At 34.8% G+C, this 21252-nt stretch overlaps 2 protein-coding genes across 2 annotated transcripts; both read left to right on the forward strand.

The window, feature by feature from the left end:
- Positions 1–3353: 3353 nt before the first annotated feature.
- Positions 3354–4956, forward strand: LOC132705111 (uncharacterized). The gene is made up of 2 exons (XM_060675545.1): positions 3354–3992; positions 4314–4956. Exons 1-2 carry the CDS (start codon positions 3457–3459, stop codon positions 4846–4848), a joined length of 1071 nt encoding a protein of 356 aa, XP_060531528.1. The 5' UTR covers positions 3354–3456; the 3' UTR covers positions 4849–4956.
- A 6137-nt stretch (positions 4957–11093) lies between these two features.
- Positions 11094–14686, forward strand: LOC132705723 (uncharacterized). The gene is made up of 2 exons (XM_060676530.1): positions 11094–12105; positions 13598–14686. The coding sequence occupies exons 1-2, from the start codon at positions 11320–11322 to the stop codon at positions 14033–14035; spliced, it is 1224 nt and encodes a 407-aa protein (XP_060532513.1). The 5' UTR covers positions 11094–11319; the 3' UTR covers positions 14036–14686.
- Positions 14687–21252: the final 6566 nt, after the last annotated feature.

Here is a 21252-nt window from a genome sequence, read left to right on the forward strand (position 1 = left end):
TAAGAGGGATTCAACGTCGAAACTAACTAGAATATCTTGTGTATCTAATGTGTTTTTAATTGTTCAATGAAGTGAAAGGAAGCTGGATGTTTTGCTAGAGAATATGTTAGAGAACCAATGGTGCTGACAATAGGTCCAAGGGGTAATCCTGGTTTGTGGATCTTTGGGAGTCCGTAGAGACGAGACGAGGGAGGGATTAGCATGGCATTTTTATCCGCATCTGGCTCCGCACTTCTCTAGTTCAGCCCAAGCTAAGCTGAATCTTTTTAGGAGTTTTATACTGTTTTAGATCAGATTGAGCCACTTTTAAAATCAAGGCATGTGTGTTCACTCAGTACTGATCCTAATAATTTTTTGGACTCCATTTCCTTACATTAGAACTGATATCTTCTCTACCCAATCCGGACTTGTTAAAGTTAATCAACTTAGCAAATGGCAAATGCTACAGCGCCAAGAGCGTGAGAAGTGGGTTGCCCCTTCTTCGAAGATTACAACTGGAACTTTGGCACTCATTAAAATTGATAATACTACTCTTTCCAAATGGCCATTAGGCAAAATTATAGACGTGCATCCTGGTAAAGACCGCGTGGTACAAGTACTACGGCTCGCACAAATCAAGGTTTATTTAAACGCTCCGTGATGAATGAAATCGTGCCCTTTGGTATTGGGTTCTTGGGGTAACCTGTTGTATTTATTATCTTGTTTGACATGGTCCATGACGCACTGACTTCTACGTGAACATGGTTCTCATTGGACCGCTCCAGTTTTATTCATCCTGTAACTATTATCGCTTTTAACCTGGAAATTTTTAAGGTTGGCCACCAGAAGGCGTAATTGCCATCTTGTATTTTAAAATCCGTTTTCTGCAAAATTTTCTTTTATTAATATATAATAATTATTGTGAATAGTGTTTTCAAGATGATAAAATGTCTTTTTCTTTAGATGCTTTTTACTCTAAAACGAAAGTAATGCGGGTGCTCCAACATTTCCGGAATTAAATGGCCAAAACTCCAAAAATTATGGAAACTAAACATTGATAAGGATAAAGCATAACAAAATTAATTAAAAAGAAAATCGTGGTGTATTTAATACGGCTGTAGTAATTTCAGGTTCGCTACAGCATTTCGGATACGATATTTCACCGAGTTGTAGGGCGAGTTTCATAAACAATATCTTTTATTCTACCACAAAGGTAAAAATCCATGACAGCCAGGTCTGGACATCTGCCAAGTGACGGGATCAAACTGAACCTTCCCATTTAACGGTTTGGATAAGTCTGGTCAAAAGACTAACTTCGTAAGAAAAATGCGCTAGAAACCATTCTATTGGAGCCACATATCTCTTCTCTTTTGTAAAGGGACGTTTTCTAGTAAAATCGGCAAGTGGTTTCCTAATAAGTTCTAATAAATTTGACCATTAACTTTACCATTAAAGAAAAATGGTCGTATAATGATAATGATAATTCACTTCGTACATCCAGTGAGGATTCACAAATAATGAATATTGTGCATCCTAGAATTTAGTCAATTACAGTGTCTCCTATCAAAATCTAAAAGAGCCTCATGTAATTCGATATGATAATGGTATAGATAGTGGTCATTCAGAATTTGATGTACCGATGTTTTACTAATATCCAAACTTTTTACCTTACTTAGTCGAAACTGAATGTTCTCAAGCTTAAATAGGGATTAATGTGGACATAGGCAAGAATATTAAGAAGTTTTTCTTCATACTTAAGAATGACTGAATTAAGATGAACTCGTCCTGTTTCGCAATAAAATTTACTTAAATCACTAAATACCATCCTATTAAAATGTCTTCTACTGACAAAATTTGCTGCGTAGACTCGCTCAGCCACACATGTGTTTTGATGACACTGAGAAAACAGAATATGATAATTCAGAGATTTTGACAAGCATCAAATAACATTTTCTGATTTGTTAAATTTCACAGCCTACTAAAAAAGCAAACTATTGTAATCATATCTGGCGGCAAAATAGTATATTATGCAACAAGTGCAGTAAACGGCATTTTATTTAAGTTTATTTGACACGAGCGCAGCGCAGCGAGTGACTTAAAAAGTTTACCGAACGTGTTGTATACTATACTTTTTCAACGACCGTTAGTTTTTGAGTACATTTTCGCAAAACATCACAAATACATTCACTGACATGACCATGACATTCGTCAATTCCGACGGGAAATATATCCGAAAACATCCGATTGCTCCCAAATCCGCGGTAAAAAACTGACGTGGTAAAGTGACGCTTCCCGCACTCTAGATCGATGTGTAATTAGGTATTTTACAGACGGGAATAGAAAAAATGTGTTTTTCTACTCCCGTCGGAAAAATACCAAATTACACACCGATCTAGAGTGCGGGAAGCGTCACTGTACTACGTCAGTTTCGTTTCCCATGAATCCGAGCCACTTCGGACAGTTCCGGGATTTTACCGCACGGATTTGAGAGCAATCGGATGTTTTCGGAGATATTACCAACGCTTTGAATTTTGACGTTTGTCAATTCTGACGGTCATGTCAGTGAATGTATTCGTGTTGTTTTGCGAAAATGTACCCAAAAACTAACGGCCGTAGAAAAAGTATAGTAAGCAACACGGTTGGTAAACTTTTTAACTTGTGTCAAGTAAACTCGTGAGTCAAAAGCCGTTTATCGCACTTGTTGCATAATATACTATTATTATAATTTTTCAATTTTATTGTACCCTACACTTCGCCTCTAATTTTCTAGACAATTATTAAGATTTACTATAAATTATGACGATAGTTTCAAACTGTATTGTTGGAAAAATTAAGGGACATTAAGAAAAACATCAGCCAAATTAAAAAATCGATTATTTTTTGAAAAATTTTGGAAACGGGAACGCAATTGTATGACCATTTTCAGCAAGCCTAAAAAAATTATAATACTGTCACTATTGGGCTCAGATTTAATAAAAATATATTTTGCAGAAATTATTTTCAAATGAGCTTCTAAGATTTTCTTTTGCTTTACGATCATAGCTTTTTTGAATCAGTACCGGGAAGCGGGCTTTACTATTAGATGACGTTTTCGATGAGAATAAAATGATTGCGAGGAGAGAACGATGTAAATTAAATAAATAAACGCTTTACCAAATTACTTTGGAAATTCATGTAGCTTATACAAATCAGTATTGATAAATTAGATAAAATGATGAAGGTCGCTCTAGTATATAGATAACAATTTGAAATTATTTCGCCTACAGTCGTATGCAATCCTCTGCGAGAATGAGTACGCTAGAGGAAAATGATTTCTCCATCAGAGACTCGGTGCTGGAAGTACTTCAAAAACAAGGGGTGATAGAATCCGAAATATTTCTCGAAGGTACAACGGACAAGGGGGATGGTTATCTAGGTGACGTAACGTTTGTTCACGTAACCTCGAGAAAGAAAGATGGAAAATAAAACCTTTACGACATGGTCATAAAAACCGGAAAACCAATCAAAGAGCTGCGCAACAGATTTCCCGTACGTATGGCGTTTGAAAGGAAGGTTCACATGTACAGTAAAGTGTTTCCCAGTTACCAGCGATTCGTGAAAGAAAAGAACATTGACCCGTTCGAGTTTGTAGCCGAATGTTTCGGAACCCTGTTAAAAGAAGAAATGGAAATTATATTCCTTCAGAATTTGAAAAAAATTGGTTACGAACTGCACGATCGGTTCACACCATTTAACATGGATCATCTGAAATTAATCCTAGAAACGTATGGAAAATATAATGCGATTTCTTTCGCTATGCGCGAAGAACACCCTGAGATATTTAAAAAGTTGTCAGAAATGGAATGCGTATCGTCGGCCTTCACTGCTTCGGAGACTTTCCCGCCAATGTTAAAGCAGGTGGAGAAACATCTTTATGAAATCCTGGAAGAAAGTAACGAGCGGGAAATGTTCAGAAAATTCAAAGCACGATTTACTGGGGACTTCGTGCAAACCTGGAAAAATTTAAACAGCGCGTACGAAGAACGAAACGTGATAACTCACGGAGATTGTTGGAACAATAATTTTATGTTTAAATACAACGTCATGGACAATACTTCACACACACACACACACACACACACACACACACCCGCGCGCGCAAGTTATATCACGGAATATCCTCCGTTCGCTTGTAGAATTCCGATCGAAATAACCTGACATTTTCATTTCGAAATCAATTTAAGTCCATTAAAGTTGAAAATGCCAGTGAGATCTTAACGAAACGCATGCGATACATTAACCATATACTTTATGCTGTGAGGGGTATTACCATGTTTCGCAATACTTTGATAAAGTGAAACAACACACAACAAAACACGATGCACCTTCTTGAATATGTTCCGCATTTCAATGTTTCTGCAAAACTCTTTTCTTTTGCAGCACGCAGACGATATCAAATCGTCCCCAGAGAAAGTTGCGATGTTGGATTTTCAAATGTCCAAATTGGGCAGCCCCGTCCTTGACCTTGCCTACCACATTTGTGCCATAATCGGCCCAACCGGTTCAGCAAATTTAGAAGAACTTTTGGGTATTTACTACAGATCCCTCTCGGGATACTTGCGTCAATTGGGAAGCAACCCGGACATCGTATTTCCCTACTCGTCTCTAGTAAAACAGTGGCATAAATACTCATTGTACGGTATTATTTGTGTTGGTATGATTTTACCGATCATTTTGGTAGACAAATCCGATGCGATGAATGTGGAAGATTTGGATGAGAATACTTTCAAGAATTTAACAGTACAGGGGAAATACAAAACCCAGTTAAACGAAAGGATCATTGCGGCTTTCAAGCTGGTTCTGGATGAGAGCCTAGGTGACGTTTGTTGAAAAAAGCGAAGTACATCAAGAAGCCGCTGCAACAAATGGCTATTGACTTCATTAGAAGTGAAAGAAAAATAACGTTAAATATAACAAAATTACTTATAAATTAAAACTTTTTTGCACCTCATTCTTTAAATCATTTTTTGTGCTCTGAAGTATCTTTTAGAAATGTAATTAGAGAAAGAACCTTCGACTTGCTTTAATATCTTAACGCATTATTAGTCGTGTTATTCGATAATTTCGATTACCAAAATATTTACAACAATGTCAAAAGTTTTCAACAAATTTTTAAGAAGTTATTTTGATTCATTTGTATATCATTTATATCATTTATACGCTCTAGAAAAGAAAGGACATCAAGGCAATTTCATTCCAACAACAACAGGCAGAAAAGTGTTTCTCGAGATATCCGAAATTATGCAAAACGTTTTTTTTTTTCAGTTTCTCTGTCAGTGATCTCCTCTTAATTTATTTAAATTTTATTTAATAATAATTGTTTTAATCATTTTGTAGATGCCATACTTCTTAAGGTCTTTCCAAATGATTTTTATTTTAATTAATTTTGGTACTTTCTGAAGTTACCTGCGATAAGGAAAAATGAGAAAAATTCACATAAATGAATGTAGGCGTTGGGCAATTATTGAAGTGAAACAAGTCGTCATAATATATAATTTCGTGAAAATCTGAACTTTTAGTTCTTATTTATTTTGATAAATGGATTTTCATCAAGTAAACGCCACCTGAGTTCAATTTTCAAAAAGACATTCCTCAGTTTTACTAAACAGGCATGTTCATAGTTGCATAATACCATAACACAAACAAACGCAGTGCACCTGCTCTAAATACCTTTCTTTAACTCTATAAAGCAGTGAAATACGTAAAGTACTTAACACAGACAAAAGAGTATTGTTTTGCTTATGGCAGCGCTAACAAATGATAAAATTTATTTCTGTGTGTGAATAGCAAACGTGCGTAACGAGTTTTCATCTATTAACTAACAGTTTATTAATAAGGGAAACCTCTCAAATGGTAATCTGATATACCGCGATATCATTAAATTGTGAAAAATTATTTCAAAACTTCGGCACTTCGGTGTAGTTGCCACAGGAGAATGCAATATTTCCGAAATAATTTGTCGTCGAGGCTTGCAATAAGCAGCCAATAGCAGCAAGATTTCCAGAACCCTCTTCATAGTCTTCTTACCTTGAACCTGTACGTTATACACCCTTTTTTAATTTTTGTTGGACTAGTAATATTTTTATGATTTACAAAATTATAAAACAATAGCCTGTGTAATAGCTTCTTTTTTCGATATTGTAAGCAAAAAATGAGATCGTTATCTGAGATCTATTTTTTACATATATCTGGAAGTGTTAAACATAAAATAATGGATTTCGTGAGATCGCTAAGCTTGATACAAGTATAATATTGAGAGTGCCCCGCAGTCTGTACATTGTTCAAAGATAACCACAACCTTGTAAAAAACTCAAATATCATCGCACCAAATTGCGCATGTTTATCTGAGAGCACTCATCGCCGTGACAATTCATATTGCTATGTGACCCATTAGTGATCCATGAATTTATAGATAAAATATTTGCAAAGGGCGGTTATCAAGTTCAGAATAATTGATTTTAATTCTAAGGCTGTGAGGCTTATAAATTAGACTAAAGCGTTCAACCGTAACGGAGTCGGTGCAGCCAAGCGTGAGGTTGTTCCGCTACGACGCCAACATTGGTTTTAGAATACAATCTTCTAAAACTTGGGCTTTTTCTACTACTGTTTCCTGTCGACAACCCGAGCTTGGATAATTTGATGTGGTATTGTTTGGGCCATACAGGTTCCGAGATTCCTGACCTTTGGATTTCATCCCTCATTGTATTTCCTATGTTCTTCAATTCTAATGTTGAAAGGTCTTTTTTTTTCTAAAATACATGACCCTCCAAATTCATGGCTTTGTTGTTCCTCTCCTTAGTTTCGTGTCGAACCTGCATACAGTCTTAACTTTGAATTGGACTAATCTTTTCTGTGATTCCCATCACCTAGAGGATCATCAAGAAAGACAATGTTTTTACCTCACATCGTTCCGCTTTCCGTTTACAAGTTGATAATATTTTATAAATAAATTTTTGAGTGTAGCAATTATGAAGCAAATCCTTTTTAATACTGTTTAATTCTACATTTGGTGATGCTTCGTCACTACATATTGTGATTGCTCTTTTGCTGAATGTTTGGATGGTTCCTAGTTTGGCTGCATCAGAATGGTATGTTGATTGATATGTTGTTGACGATATCTTCATTGATTGATTGACGGCTGGATTCCTTTCTCAATCGTCTAAATTCTTTGCGACCGCCCATTAAATATACCGTTGAGAAAGAGAATAACGGCTCTCCATCGTCCATGTCGTAGTAAGAAGAAATAACGACTCTATCAGCACCTCTGTATATAGGAAACCTACAATTCATTGTTAAGACTGTATTTAGGTCAGAAAAGACATTAAGGAGCATACAAGAATAAAGCCTTGAATGTGGAGAGTCGTATATTGGAGAAACAAAATACCTATCAACGTTAGAGTTGAAGGACATAGGAAACAAACAATGAGGGGTAAAATCCAAAGGTCAAGAATCGCGGAACATGTATGGACCAAACAACACCACATCAAATGAAAGCTGTATTCTAAAAACATCTTTAGCAATCCAAGAGTGGAAGTACTTACAATATGGAAGTTCAACGATCTCTAAATATCTCTAACGAATCATTGTGAGCTTATAGTGGATATTGGACGAAACTGGGGAGTTAAGTTAAGTCACCAAAATATATAATCAATTGTTCCTGCTGAAAAAAATCAGAAAGATCAGATGATGATGATGATGGCAGACGTTCTGATTCACCGGATTGTTGGAATAACAACTTTATGTTTAAATACGAGGTAATACCGAAAAAGCCCGCTTAATTTAGCTCTAACCTAAAAAGCTAAAAGCTTATAAATATAAATGTTGCCTCTGCAACGCACAACTACATTAATAAAGAAAAAATGCTACTGAATTGTTTTTTTTATGACAAACAATCAAAGATCGAAATATGCTTTGAGTAGTGATAGCTCAGTACTCAGTGTATAAAAAATAAATTTAAATTTTAACGTTTAAAATTATTTTTTAAATTTTAGGCGGACCCGCCAGTTAACAGAAAGAAATCCATGTTTAGATTTATTGGCATGGCAAAGTTAAGAATTTAAAATTGAAAATAAATCCTCTTTCGGTTAAATTCTAGACTGAATGAAACTACTGTTACAATTTCGATATTAAAATAAATAAAGAAAATAAATTACAATTATTATTAGTTGTACTAAAAAAACCTTCCACAATAATTTTTTAACAATATATCATCATGCCTTGCTTATTGAAATTTTTCCATTAGTTAAATTTCACTTTTTCTTTAAGAAAATTGAAACGCTTTCAATTAAGTCAATTCGCGAGTTCAATCATTTGTTCGTAGTACGTTCGAAAGGAGCATTTTAAAATTAGAAATCTGACATTGTCATATTCTACTACTCCGAAAAACTTATTGACCTTATTTAGCGATTGTGGCTTCCATAACGATGATTGTCATTTACACCGAAAACTCCGACAGCGTCACTCTCGAGGACATGAACGAAGAAGAAACGGAAAACCTTAATACGAAGAAGAAAGCAAGAGAGAGGCAAGTGGCGTAATCAATGGGATCAGAATTTTTAGAATTGGGATAAAGGAATACAAATTTCCGGCCGATCTAAGAAAAAAACCTCGCCTTTTAATAAGCAATGGTAACTTTTTTAAAATCGAATCCAATGAACCAAAGTAAATAACCTGTGATTTTATTATATAAATAGAGTAACGAACATTTGGAGGAGATACAAGAAAAATATTTACCACAATAGTACGACGCAAGAACGTTAGTTATTCGTGTTCAGTAAATTTAATACCAATAATAAGCTATTTATTAAAATTTCATTCATTTTATTTCATTTTATTTGGCTAGTGCGGCACTTTCTATTTGATCGGTTACACAATAACAAATGATAAAAATCAATTTCTCCTAAGATATTGTAGATCATTATTTTAGCTGGCTACTTAAGTTATTTTGTTTGTGATATGAAATTTGACGTAGCTGATTTCGGCGCAGACAATGTAAGTAAAAAGGTAATACAAATATTTAAGAGACATGGTTATTTTATAGTACATTGTTGCAACATCTTTTTTAAAAACCATAGTTTTTATTACAGGCATCAGCTGAGCCAGTGCTTAATAGACGAGTGACAAGGAGTTTATCAACGTGTTGTGTTATACTTTTTCTACGACCGACACATTCAATTATTGACGTGAAGAAAATGATGTTTATTTGCCATACAAATTAAAACAAGAACATAACATTGAAATTCAACTTACAAATCATATTTAGCAAAAACCACTTAGAAAAGATGTAAATTAACTCCATGAAGAGGTAACTTAAGCATAGCAAAACGACCTAATACCAACTATTTACGGTTCATATAACACGGTGGCCCTTAAAAACCATGAAAAATGACATATATTAAGATACACTCTTAACTATATACTATATTTTTACCGGTAAGTCTGAAAGAGAAAACGCTTAGAAATTTATGTTATATATGTGTTTTTTTTTCGATGTATAGAACTTTAAGTTGGCATTACTGTTCAAGATGGCGACCGATTCAACAGCTGTCAAGTGATTTATTCTCAATTTGGATTGGCAATTCATCATGAATAGACTCACGACTGAACAACGCTTGCAAATGCGCACTTCTGGTTGAATGGCTATGTCAACAAATAAAACTGCCGCATTTGGAGCGAAGCTAATCCTCGAGTGTATGTCGAAACACCGTTACATCCAGAAAAACTGACTGTTTGGTGCGCTTTATGGGCTGGTGGAATCATTGGTCCGTACTTCTTCAAAAACGATGATTACAGAAGGTTACAGTCAATGGTGATCGGTATAGAGCTATGATTACTAACTCTTTCATTTCTGAATTGAATAACCATGATGTCCAAGAGATGTGATTTCAACAATACGGCGCAATATGTCACACAGCTCGTGCCACAATCGATTTATTGCAAGACACGTTTGGTGACCGCCTAATTTCACGTTTTGGACCTGTGAATTGGCCTCCAGGATCTTGTGATTTAATACCGCTAGACTACTTTCTATGGGGCTATGTAAAGTCATTTGAAAGACTACATTCGCCGTGTTATTGCCGATATAAGGCCACAAATGTTGGAAAAAGTCATCGAAAATTCGAAGTCCAGATTGGACTACATCCGCGCCAGCCGTGACGGTCATATGCCAGAAATCATATTTAAAATGTAATGTAATCGTTGTTTTATTGCAACTTAAAGTTCTATACATCGAAAAAAAACACCCCTTATAAACGAACGTTCCAATCGTTTAGTTTCACAAGAAGGAGGAGATATCTGTTTCTGAAATAGAAGATTAAGCGTATGCACTTAAAAAGATAGGGAACATTCTCCTGCAGTTTGTAAGACACTCTTTCGTATTTACGAATGTTGTAAATAAACATTCAGCAGGAGTTTTGTAATCTATTGTGTTAATATAAATATTATCTAAACACCACATCACATAGCAAAAAATGGCTTAAAATCAAGGAGTCGCAAGTCTAACTCTTACAAGAGTCGATAGTAACTGGTAATGAGGAAACAACACTTTTAAATTTACATGTTTTTTGGTTGAACTTCCAGGTTGATTTTTTGAGAACGCGCTTAACCACTCTAAATCGTCATTTATGACTATTTCTTTTGCCAGGCTTGACAGACACATGCAGAACCATTAGCACTGACAAACACCAAAATATCATTGGAGTTTTAAATATATACCGAAATCATTCGAATAAAGTACAACAAAGTCCCAATTAAAGCTGAAGTTGTTCACGCTTGGCTCGAGGATTTCAAGTCAATTGCGTTCATATTACATTACGTTAAAAACTAAATTTCAAAATTTTTTATGCAACTTATTAAAATAAAAAGCATTTTAAATAGGGAAAACTATGAAATTTAATCCGCGAGAGGGCACACATTGAATAATAAATCTGAAATATTGCAATGTTGTTGGTTAGTGTGCATGTAAGATGTGATGCATACGTGCAGGTAAATCCTATATTCTGACCTGAGTCAATCAGTACTACAGTGGCGAATAAGGTTTTAGGTTAGATGTTTAATGTTTTACTGATAACCGACAGTATTGGATGGTTCTAGTTGGATCCACCTCGTATCTATTACCGTTTTTAACCTTCCGACAGTTAGAGTGGAATATGAGACAGCACTCGGCTGATATCCAGCGATAACGGTAAATGGTGATATTTTGCGTATATGGTTCAATTATAGCATTATAAAAACGAGATTGTCATCACCGCAAACTGCGTAAATATAAGAAGCCTTGTCGGCCCGATTTCTGTACAATTCAAAATGAGTGTCGCTACAAATAACCAATTAGTGGTCCGCGAATTAATCGACAAAATATTTGCAAACCGTAATATAGGCAATTTTGACGTGACCTACAGCGGTAATAGCGAAAATGGTGACGGTTATCTGGGTGATATAATATTCGCGCAAGTGACGCCGAAAAATGGGAAAACGCGGACACACCATTTGGTTCTTAAATTCGGTAAGAGAGGGGAAGACCTAAGAAAAAAATTTCCAGTGCGGTTGGCGTTCGAACGGGAAATTCACATGTACGGCAACGTATTTCCTGCGTTCCAGCAGTTTTTGAAAGAGAAGAACTTAGAACCCTTCGATTTTCTACCTGAGTGTTTTGGCACGTTCATATCAGAGGACTATGAAGCAATAGCGCTTCAAAACTTGAAAGCAATTAGCTACGACATCCGTGGTAGAACATTTCCGCTTGACGCAGCTCATATCAAGCTTACCATGGAGGCATATGGAAAGTGGCATGCTACTTCATTGGCCTTGGCCGAACAAAATCCGAAACTGTTTGGAGAGCTGTCCAACATTCAGAGCTTATGGCCGATCTTGGGCGAGACGGAATCGTTTAAGGTCCTTTTCGGACAAGCGGAAGAAGACGTCACCAAAATACTGACAGACAATAATGAATTCGACTTGCTGAGAAAATTCAAACAGAAATTCCATGGCAAGATTTATGACACTTGGCGGGAAGTGGTTGTCCAAGAATTGGAGCCTCGAGTTATTACTCACGGGGATTGTTGGAGTAACAACTTTATGTTTAAATACGAGGTAATACTATGAAAGGGTTTGTTTTTATCTCTAACATAAATGTGATACTACTTTATCACCTAGTTAAGTACGTATAGAAATTAATTTTTTTTAAAATATATGAAATATATGCGGTAAGTTTTAATGAAATATCTAAAGTAGAACAAGAGGGAGCAGTTGGATAAATCAAAAAATCAAGGCGACCTTCCTGCACAAGACACATAGTAATTTAATTTTCAAAAATTCAAATTTTTAACAAACGTGTTATAAAATTGTAATCGCCGGGTTTCGCTAAAATCAAAATCAGACGAACAATAAGAAAAAGAATAAGAAAAACAACGAAATGGGTTGGTTCAAATGTATTCCCATATGAAAAATTTAATTAGTAATAAAAAAATGAGAATAATTCGTCGTTTTTATTTCTTAATCCATATTTATGAGGAGAAAATATACGCTATGAAAACTTTTGGAATTAAGTAAATCAATACGCAATTTAATATTTCGATTTTCTTTTTATACGTCGTTTTTATTTTTGAGAAAAAAAACTTAATTTCTGCCCCTGCGATAGCATGAATGGAATGCAAAACATGCTGTTATAAAAAATTCTTGGTTTTAAAAAATAATTCAAGATGGCTGAAGCTACCAAACGAAAAACAAAAACGAATCTGTGCAATTCTTCTTCAAAAATATTGAGGAGTTCTCCTGAAACGATCAACAACTTACAATGAATACTGCTTATTGAGTAAATAATTAATCTCTTAAAATTGTATAATAAAAGCAACGAAATCATCATTTTGTGAAAGCACAAGGTAATATTGTTTCCCTTCAGATTTATAATTTCTACAATTATAGAAAAAAATAGTGCAGGGAGTTCATAGGAGACTTTTTCCCCGAGTGATATTGATTTATAATACGACATATACCAACATTAATAAAATTTTAGCCCTGTAAACAGTTAAAGCCCGCGCAACCTTTCTATATTGATTTTGGAATGGAACAAGTAATCCTATTTCTGAAAATCTGAACACAAAATCCGAATTTATCCTAATATATTGCAAATGATAAATATAAATAAGCTTTCCCTTCCGCAGTGGATAATGGTATACAACAAACTTGGTTACGAATCTGATAACGGACGAGTGAAACTTTGCATAATGGGATATTTTAGAGTGTACAGTAGAAAAAAAAATTACATGTAACTCTGTTGCTTATCGTTTACACTTCAGATATTTAATAACTTATTTTAAAAAACAGACAACTTTTCGGTGACTGCGCAAGTCAAAAGGGATGAGAAATTCGTTAATGCCTCTCACAATCCAGAAAATTCAAACATTGAATACAGCGGTTTCCCAATAAATTTAAGAAAAACTTTCTCAATAGTGTCCGAACATTTGTTTCTGTCAAAAGAAGGCTTGATATATTAATTTGACTATAATACCGTACCTACGCACTCACAGCTCGGTTAGAGTGAATAAATTATTAATGTTCTCTTAAACCCTACTTTCTTTTTCAGAATGAAGAAAAGAAAAATCCAGCAGGTGTGAAACTGATAGATTTTCAAATAAGTCAATTGGCGAGTCCGATGATGGACCTCTCTTACCACTTGTTCACAGTATGCTCGGAAGAAACGTTAAAAAGTATAAAATCCATTTTCGATATATATTACGACTCCCTGTCGGAACACTTAAGAAAATTAGGAAGCGACCCCTTAAAAATATTTCCCCGTTCAACGCTAATTGACCATTGGAGCAAATATTGGCCTTTTGGAGTGATTATGACTTTTATAACAATGCCTCTTATTCACACCGAAAGCTCGGACGTCGTCGCTATCGAAAACATGAACGAAGAACAAGCTAAAAACTTGAAGACTAAGCTTCAAGGAGAAAGCAAGAGGCAGTCAGAAAATAGGATTATCAACGCGATCAAATCCGGACTTCAATTTCAATTTTGATGTTATTACAACACAGCGTATATACTATTTAGCAGGTATATACAGCATGTTTCGTGTTACAACGTTACTTTTTTTGTAAAACACTAATGTAGGAATTCTTTTTACGAATAACGAAAAATATTATGCTCGATATCATGTATTTCTTATGTATCAATTATGTAATACTTATTTAACAACTACCACAATTTCTTTTAGTAAGTAAGACGGTGTGTTGAATATTGCTCATAACTTTGAACAGATGTTATTCTGTCAGAATTATTGCTCTTCCATTTTGTTTCTTGACACAATTCTAAACATTGTTGTCATTTTGTTGAATTCGATTTCTTTGTATTTGGCAAAAAGAAGTTTCGTATACAACAGCTTTTATTGCTTTTGGACTTCCCTTTTGAAAACGCGACATTCACTTGTTTCTAATCTTAAGTAAAAACTCATTGGTCCTTTGAAACTTGTCAATCAAAGTTTGGAAAGAAGTCTTGTCATAGCCACCTTGATTAATTAAGTCGCCCAACATCAAAATCAAAATAAACACCCGCTAAACTCTCAAAATGGTATGTTTTTTCTCATAAAAATTTTCAGAAATAATTGAAGCCCTAGGCATCAAAAAATTCAATTTGCTTTTTTTTTGTTTCGAGATCTAGAAAAATACAGCATACTTGCATATATAGTATTTTTTTAAACGCGGTATGACCGGGCAGGAATAATGGCAACAATTAAGCTATGGTGTGGGTTGTCAAATCATGTTACCGTTCGTTTAAATGGTCCAATGTTAATGAAAGCAATGTATTTTCTTATCATTATATCTGTTAACACCATCAAATGTTCCTCCTTAATTTTTAATGACTTTTATAAAAACAACAATCTGAGATAGAATGTACAGGTCGTACTTTTTACACCAACAATTTATTTTGATTTTTTAAGAAGTTTGAATGCTTTTAAGCTAGCCTTCGTCTTTTCAGTGCTTACAGCATTTAGGAAGTATATTTTCTATCAGTTGTAAATTTTGTTCCATTTCTCAATGGTGACTATCATATTTTTATTATATTTTATGGTTGTTTCCCAGATAACAGTAACTATTGAATCAAATCAAACAGTCTCTGCCGATAAACACTGTTCCTTATAAGCATGACGAAATCGATCTATGAATGCATGAATAATTATTCTGCAATAGTTTAGTAAAAGTGCTCAAAGGTTCTTTCATTACATGAATTTAAAGTAGGAGAGCATTCTAGATGTTCATAATACTCCGTTTCAGAACATACGTTTTTGCTTAAATAATAGCTTTAAAAAGTCCGCAAAATTGTGGTGGGATGCCTACTATCGGTGTTTTATAAATGATGTTAGTTTTAAACGGGCTTTTGTCGAGAATTTTTGGGGCGTCGAAAAACAGTTCGAAGTAAAAAATAGGGTTGGCTACCGCCAAGTATAAAGATGGCTCACTGGCTAACTTTTACGTTGAGCTAGCCAAACATCTTCAGGTTCCTCTTACGACGACAGAGCTCATAGGTAAGATTGTTTGCCATTTCCCTGCTAATAAACGAAATTCTCCCCCGGGCAGATAATTTTCGTAGCGTTCCAGAAAAAAACAAATTCTCGAATATATACCAACACAACAATCACAGAATTGTGTGATTGAGAACAATTCACTTATTTTTACTTACAAAAATAGGTACAGCGGGAATCAAATAAAAAAAAATCGAATATGGAACACGACATCGAAACTTAGAGACTTGAACTTGTGCATGGGGAGAGTGGTGGTAAAGCGGGTTCCTATAGCTAGTAATCTGTGTGAAGAATTGCCGTCGGCTCCATGTAATTTTGAACATGAAATCTTAGATAATCGGTCACCTTGCATAACAATAAAAATATATAACTTTTTCTTTCCTGCATTGATCGATAGCAGTAGCACGGTATCTGCTTTGTCAGATGACGTGTAGTCACAGCTATCACAACGAAATTGCTTATTTTTGTTGTACGGGTGTTAGAGTTATAGGTGAAGTACAAAAAAGTTTCGTTCCAGGCGCAGATTAATTTCCATATGGAAAGCCAAAAATTCTCCCGCGAATTTTTAATAATTTGTAAACTGACCCACCCGGTTTTTTTTGGTTGTGATTTTTGCGAAACTTCGGTGTAAATATTAAACTCTCCGAGCAACATTTCATTTTAAAAAAATATATTAAATTTTTTTAGTATTAGCTGAAACAAAAAATTAACTCGAAAGTAATTTTAATGTTCTTGTTAAAATTTGTGCAGCCGTTAGCAGCGAAGATCATAATTTATATGTTTTTAATATACAGTGCCTTTGGGATAAAACTATTCTGAGTACCGAAAATGATTGTGGTGATTTATTTAATAAAATTTTTCAATGATCACAAGTACTGTTTTGGGAAAATTTTGGAGAATTTTTCAAAGATTTATCCGATACCTATCGCTCATCGGAGTGCGGTCATCAAACATGCCAATTCGCCTTATATATCGCCATTGATGACGACGATTAAAAGAGATGGATGCGTTGAGTTTTGTCTTGCAGCGTCCAATAAATGAGATAGTACGGTTAGGGTAAAAAAAAATTGTCTTGCATATACTTATAAAACCAGCTTTAAAAAATATATCTGCTTTATGGTAGGAACCAAAGATGTTGGGAGATTTTTGGACAAGTGGTAAATCTGGTTTTGACGTTATACTTCTTTAGAACTTTCGATATGTGGTCAGTGATGTTTTGAATGTAAGGACGGACAACAATGGCAAGTGTGAGATTGCTTTCGGCTTGCGTTAATGTCGAATTATTAGAGAGAAGAGCAGAGATAAGGTGTTTTAATTCTGGGTTCAGTGACTCGGGCTGAAATAGTTTTACTGCTCTTAGATATTCTTATCAACAGAAATCAGACCTAACATTGGGTCATTGTGTTTACAGAAGAAGTCAGCGTTGGTCTGGGGTAAGACACAAGAAATTTCTTTTCAAACTTTAAGGAAAGAACAGAAGTCGGCAGCTTTACTCTATCATCCGATTTTAGTGCATCCGATTCACGTTAAAAACGACGAAAGTGACGTAGGTGTTACCTGTTATCTTTTTCAAAAAATAGAAACGATAATTTGCCTAATTGCCGATTATTGCTCCATCGGGAGAGAGCATATCGTTCGACCGAACAAAAAATACTAGCGGTACTGTTCGCCGTATCGAAATGGCGGTGCTTCTTGTCGGATATGAGTTTTACCTTACGCGTGGGCTTTAGTTTTGCAAGAATATTGTTTCGCGATAGAGTTTGTCCTTGAGCAGGAGATTATCTTGTCCGACGCACTCGGTCGTTGCTCGTGTGTGAGATATCTCTAGCCAAAAAACAAAACGTCACAGATATTTTCATTGTCGCAACCCCCCAAGGAATTTCAAACCGCTTTTAAAGAGTTTTAGTCGAATCAGATGAAAAGCCGAACAACATTAAACTGCTTTTGCCAAGTTCGGAAAAGCTACGCGCACAATTTACTTTCCATCAGCGTCTCTTATATAAAAACAGTTCGGAACGGTACAATAACTTACTTTGCGTTCCTCGTAATTTAATAACAAAATTCATATATGATTATCATAGCGTTTTGGGCGATTTTGGAGTTTAGAAAACTTGGATCACAATGTGTGGTGAGATGTGGTGGTGAAACATGCATCGTACGATTAAGCAAGAACTTCGGGGCTGCGAGATATGCCAGAAGCCGAAAATATCTAGTGTCCCGCCCGCCTCAAATACAGATAATCCCTAAAAATAAATATGACATAATTGCTGTGGATGGTTTGGGAGCATTGCATTGTGACGCTAAATCGATTGATCCGCGTATTCTTCACGATCAAGGCAGCCAATTTGCCTCCAATGTATGGAAAAAGGCTTTGAGCTATATGGTGCCGCATTTCGAGAAACTTCTAAATTCCGTCGTGCATGAATCCACCGGTTTTGCTCCCGAGGAGCTCCAGTCAGGTGTTCCTAGATCGAGGTTCTTACCCCAAACCGTATCGCGTCCAGCGTATAATGCGAAAATTCCTGGCGCAAACAAGTTTGTAATGGCCGAGGCCACACTTCGTGGTAAAACAGCGCAGCGGGTATCGTAAGACCAAAAATATTGTGCATTTATTGCTTTGACGTTTTAAGTATTTTACAGTACCTTAACCGCAGACATTCGCAGGACCGTAGTAAAACCCATCCCAACAGATGTTTATTCTGCATTAAGTAAGTCTTGCGTGAGATGTACTGTAACGAATAGTTATAGAAATTTGAAATTTTTATTAGAAGAGTAAATGGATCGTTTTAAATTTGATTAAGCATTGATGCTGCGGGGTATTTTTGGAATAAGTAGAAGCGTTTCTTAGCGTTCTTAATAGTTTATAGTTAGTTATGGTTAAATTGCAATATGTTCGTATATATCACGGAGGTATTTGAATGTGAAATTCCTAGGGCGGTCCTGGAATGGTTACGGGTTAGGGTCTGCTCGAAAGGGGGGTTCCATAATAGGCTGAAGTTTGGAAGTAATAAATAGTAGGCAAAGTTAAACAGGAGGATGGATGTAAAAACACAATATTTCTAGTCATGATATACAGCTTTACGTGGGTAGTCCTGACTCCGAGTTCCATCCCATCGACCTTATGCTTCTTAAAGCTAATAACGTGTCTGATGCTCTAGGAAAATGTTGTGAAAACTCCAACAACCTCGCTATCGAAGACTTGAACGAAGAAGAAAACAAAAGCTTGAAGAAACTAATCAAAATACAAATTTCGGCGAATGCGCCGGTTAACAAAAATAAATTCATACTTTGATGTTATTAGCATGACAAAACACTTTCAATTAAGTCAGTTGGTGACTCTGATCATTTGTTTATAGTATGTTTAGAAAAAGATTTCAAAAATAGGAAATCTGACATCGACGTACTACTACTTCGGAAAACTTAAGAAAGATATAGACCTTTTTTACTGATTCTGGCTTCTATATCGATGATTATCATTTAAACACGAACGAAGAAGAATCTGAAAACTTCAAGACGAAGCTGCAATCAGATGCATACTTCAATTTTCAATTTATTAGTCGAGTGATGATGATCACTCGACTATCAAAATGAAAATTCAAGTATGCATCTGATTGCAGCTGGATCGTTTTTTAAATTTTGTCACAATAAACAATATGGCTCAACTTTCTGCAAAAATGTTTTTGTACCATGCCTATGTTTTGTTTGTGTAAAAGAAAAAAAAATTATACTCTATATATATATATATATATATATATATATATATATATATATATATATATATATATATATATATATATATATATATATATATATATATATATATATATATAGAGAACACTGCCCAGTGTTCGAAGTGTTTTCGGAGCGCGAGCATTGAAGATGCCAAGTGAGATTTTGGCGAAACGTCTGCAGGATTCCAGTCGGATGCAAGATTTGCAGGATTCCAGTCGGAGTTCAACGAGCGAACGGATGATATCCCGGAATATAGTGTCATCACATTTTTCCATCCGTGAATCAATACGTGAGAATATATATATATATATATATATATATATATATATATATATATATATATATATATATATATATATATATATATATATATATATATATATATATACATGTACATACATACATATATATATATATATATATATATATATATATATATATATATATATATATATATATATATATATATATATATATATATATATATATATATATATATGTATGTACATTTCGTACTTCAAAGAAACATTCCCATTTCTCTCGTTTTCTTATACAACAACAACATATTGTTTATTGTATCAAAATTTAAAAAACATGATCCAAAAACGAAGTTCCATCGAAATAAATCAATATTTTAGTCTGAAAAAAGTTGGTAACATATTACCAACAAAATAATATTTTCCTGATGGCCGGCATGTGAAATTATGGGTAAATGTCAATCAGTCGAGTTAGATGTACCCCAGAAATGAAACAGTTAAATAAGTAAAACAAAGTTTCGGAAAAAAAAAGGGATCATTTGGCACTCTAAATATGGACTGTCACTGACCATTGACAACTAGAATGACCAGAAAACAAGAAACCAGATGTACAACGGACAACAATAGCTACCTAAAAGGCACTGCACTGCCTACTTTATCAAGCCTTTACTACCTTAAGAGTAATGTGATCCCCACATATGGATGTTCTTCTAAAGTTATCAGCCTATCTTGCAGCCCCATTTTCGACAATGAATGTTATCCATTGCTTCCTTACAATTTCACCTTTTGATAACTAAATAAAATTTAAATTGAAGGGCACTACTTGGATAAGTGATTATTACATCAAAAATAGGAATCAGACATATAAGCAAGTTTACAAAAAAAAAGTTAATCGCAACCTAAAAAGTACTTACAAGTCAAGGATATAGTTTACTTCCAAACCAAGCAGGGGCCAGGAAAATAGTCGCAGACTGATCAGGATCTCTTCTTCCCAAGTTGTGTATATTATATTTTTCCTAATCAAATTGAACCAGAATCAGTGTCAAATTGTGTGTGTATTACACAAACATCCTTCCTGTAGCTATTTAGGTGTGCCTAAAAATGTAGGGAATTGTGTTTAGTTAATTCACATGTAAATATTTGTGTACGTCTATTTTCCAGTTTGTTAAATGAAAAAGATATAGGCATCACTGTTTCTCTATGATCCTATTACGACATCATATTTGCTGTAATTTCATGAAGGAACAAAGTATTGAAAGCATTAATTACACAAGTTTGAGAGCGGGAGTCCTATCTAACCACCTTTAACTATTTTAAATTAACTTGTACTTAAGGCAGCACTTACCCGTGTATAGGCACATTCTTTTCCTTACTGTTTTAACCACAAACATAAGTTTTCCTGTGGGTGGGCATTTTTATCACAAAAACACGAAAGACGTAAGGAAATATTGACACCCAAAAATGTAAACAAGAATGGCAGGGGCACAGGCCGTTCTGCGACAATAGTAATTACTAAGCTCGGTGTTGCCAATTATGTTCGGATTTCAGAGGTTGATGTCGCATTCTTATGAAAATTAATCAATTTGCCAGAAAAATTACGTCAATGTCTCAACTTAGTTGGTGGGCAAAAAATCCATACCTTTAGGAAAATATAATAGCCACCTGCGGCGCATCTATTTTTACCCTAGTAGAGCCGCTTATTTATCTTATACCTATAAAGCTAAATCG

The sequence above is a fragment of the Cylas formicarius genome, unplaced genomic scaffold (genome assembly GCF_029955315.1).
Source record: "Cylas formicarius isolate icCylForm1 unplaced genomic scaffold, icCylForm1.1 PGA_scaffold_7__23_contigs__length_41026272, whole genome shotgun sequence".
Taxonomy (NCBI): Eukaryota; Metazoa; Arthropoda; class Insecta; order Coleoptera; family Brentidae; genus Cylas; species Cylas formicarius.

What these genes read in the sequence shown, in the direction of transcription:
- LOC132705111 (XM_060675545.1), top strand. Translation starts at nt 3,457, where the DNA reads ATGGTCATAAAAACCGGAAAACCAATCAAAGAGCTGCGCAACAGATTT. An exon ending in TGGAAAAATTTAAACAGCGC is followed by an intron (nt 3,993 to 4,313) that starts GTACGAAGAACG and finishes ACTTTGATAAAG; the next exon opens with TGAAACAACACACAACAAAA.
- LOC132705723 (XM_060676530.1), top strand. Translation starts at nt 11,320, where the DNA reads ATGAGTGTCGCTACAAATAACCAATTAGTGGTCCGCGAATTAATCGAC. An exon ending in ACTTTATGTTTAAATACGAG is followed by an intron (nt 12,106 to 13,597) that starts GTAATACTATGA and finishes TTTCTTTTTCAG; the next exon opens with AATGAAGAAAAGAAAAATCC.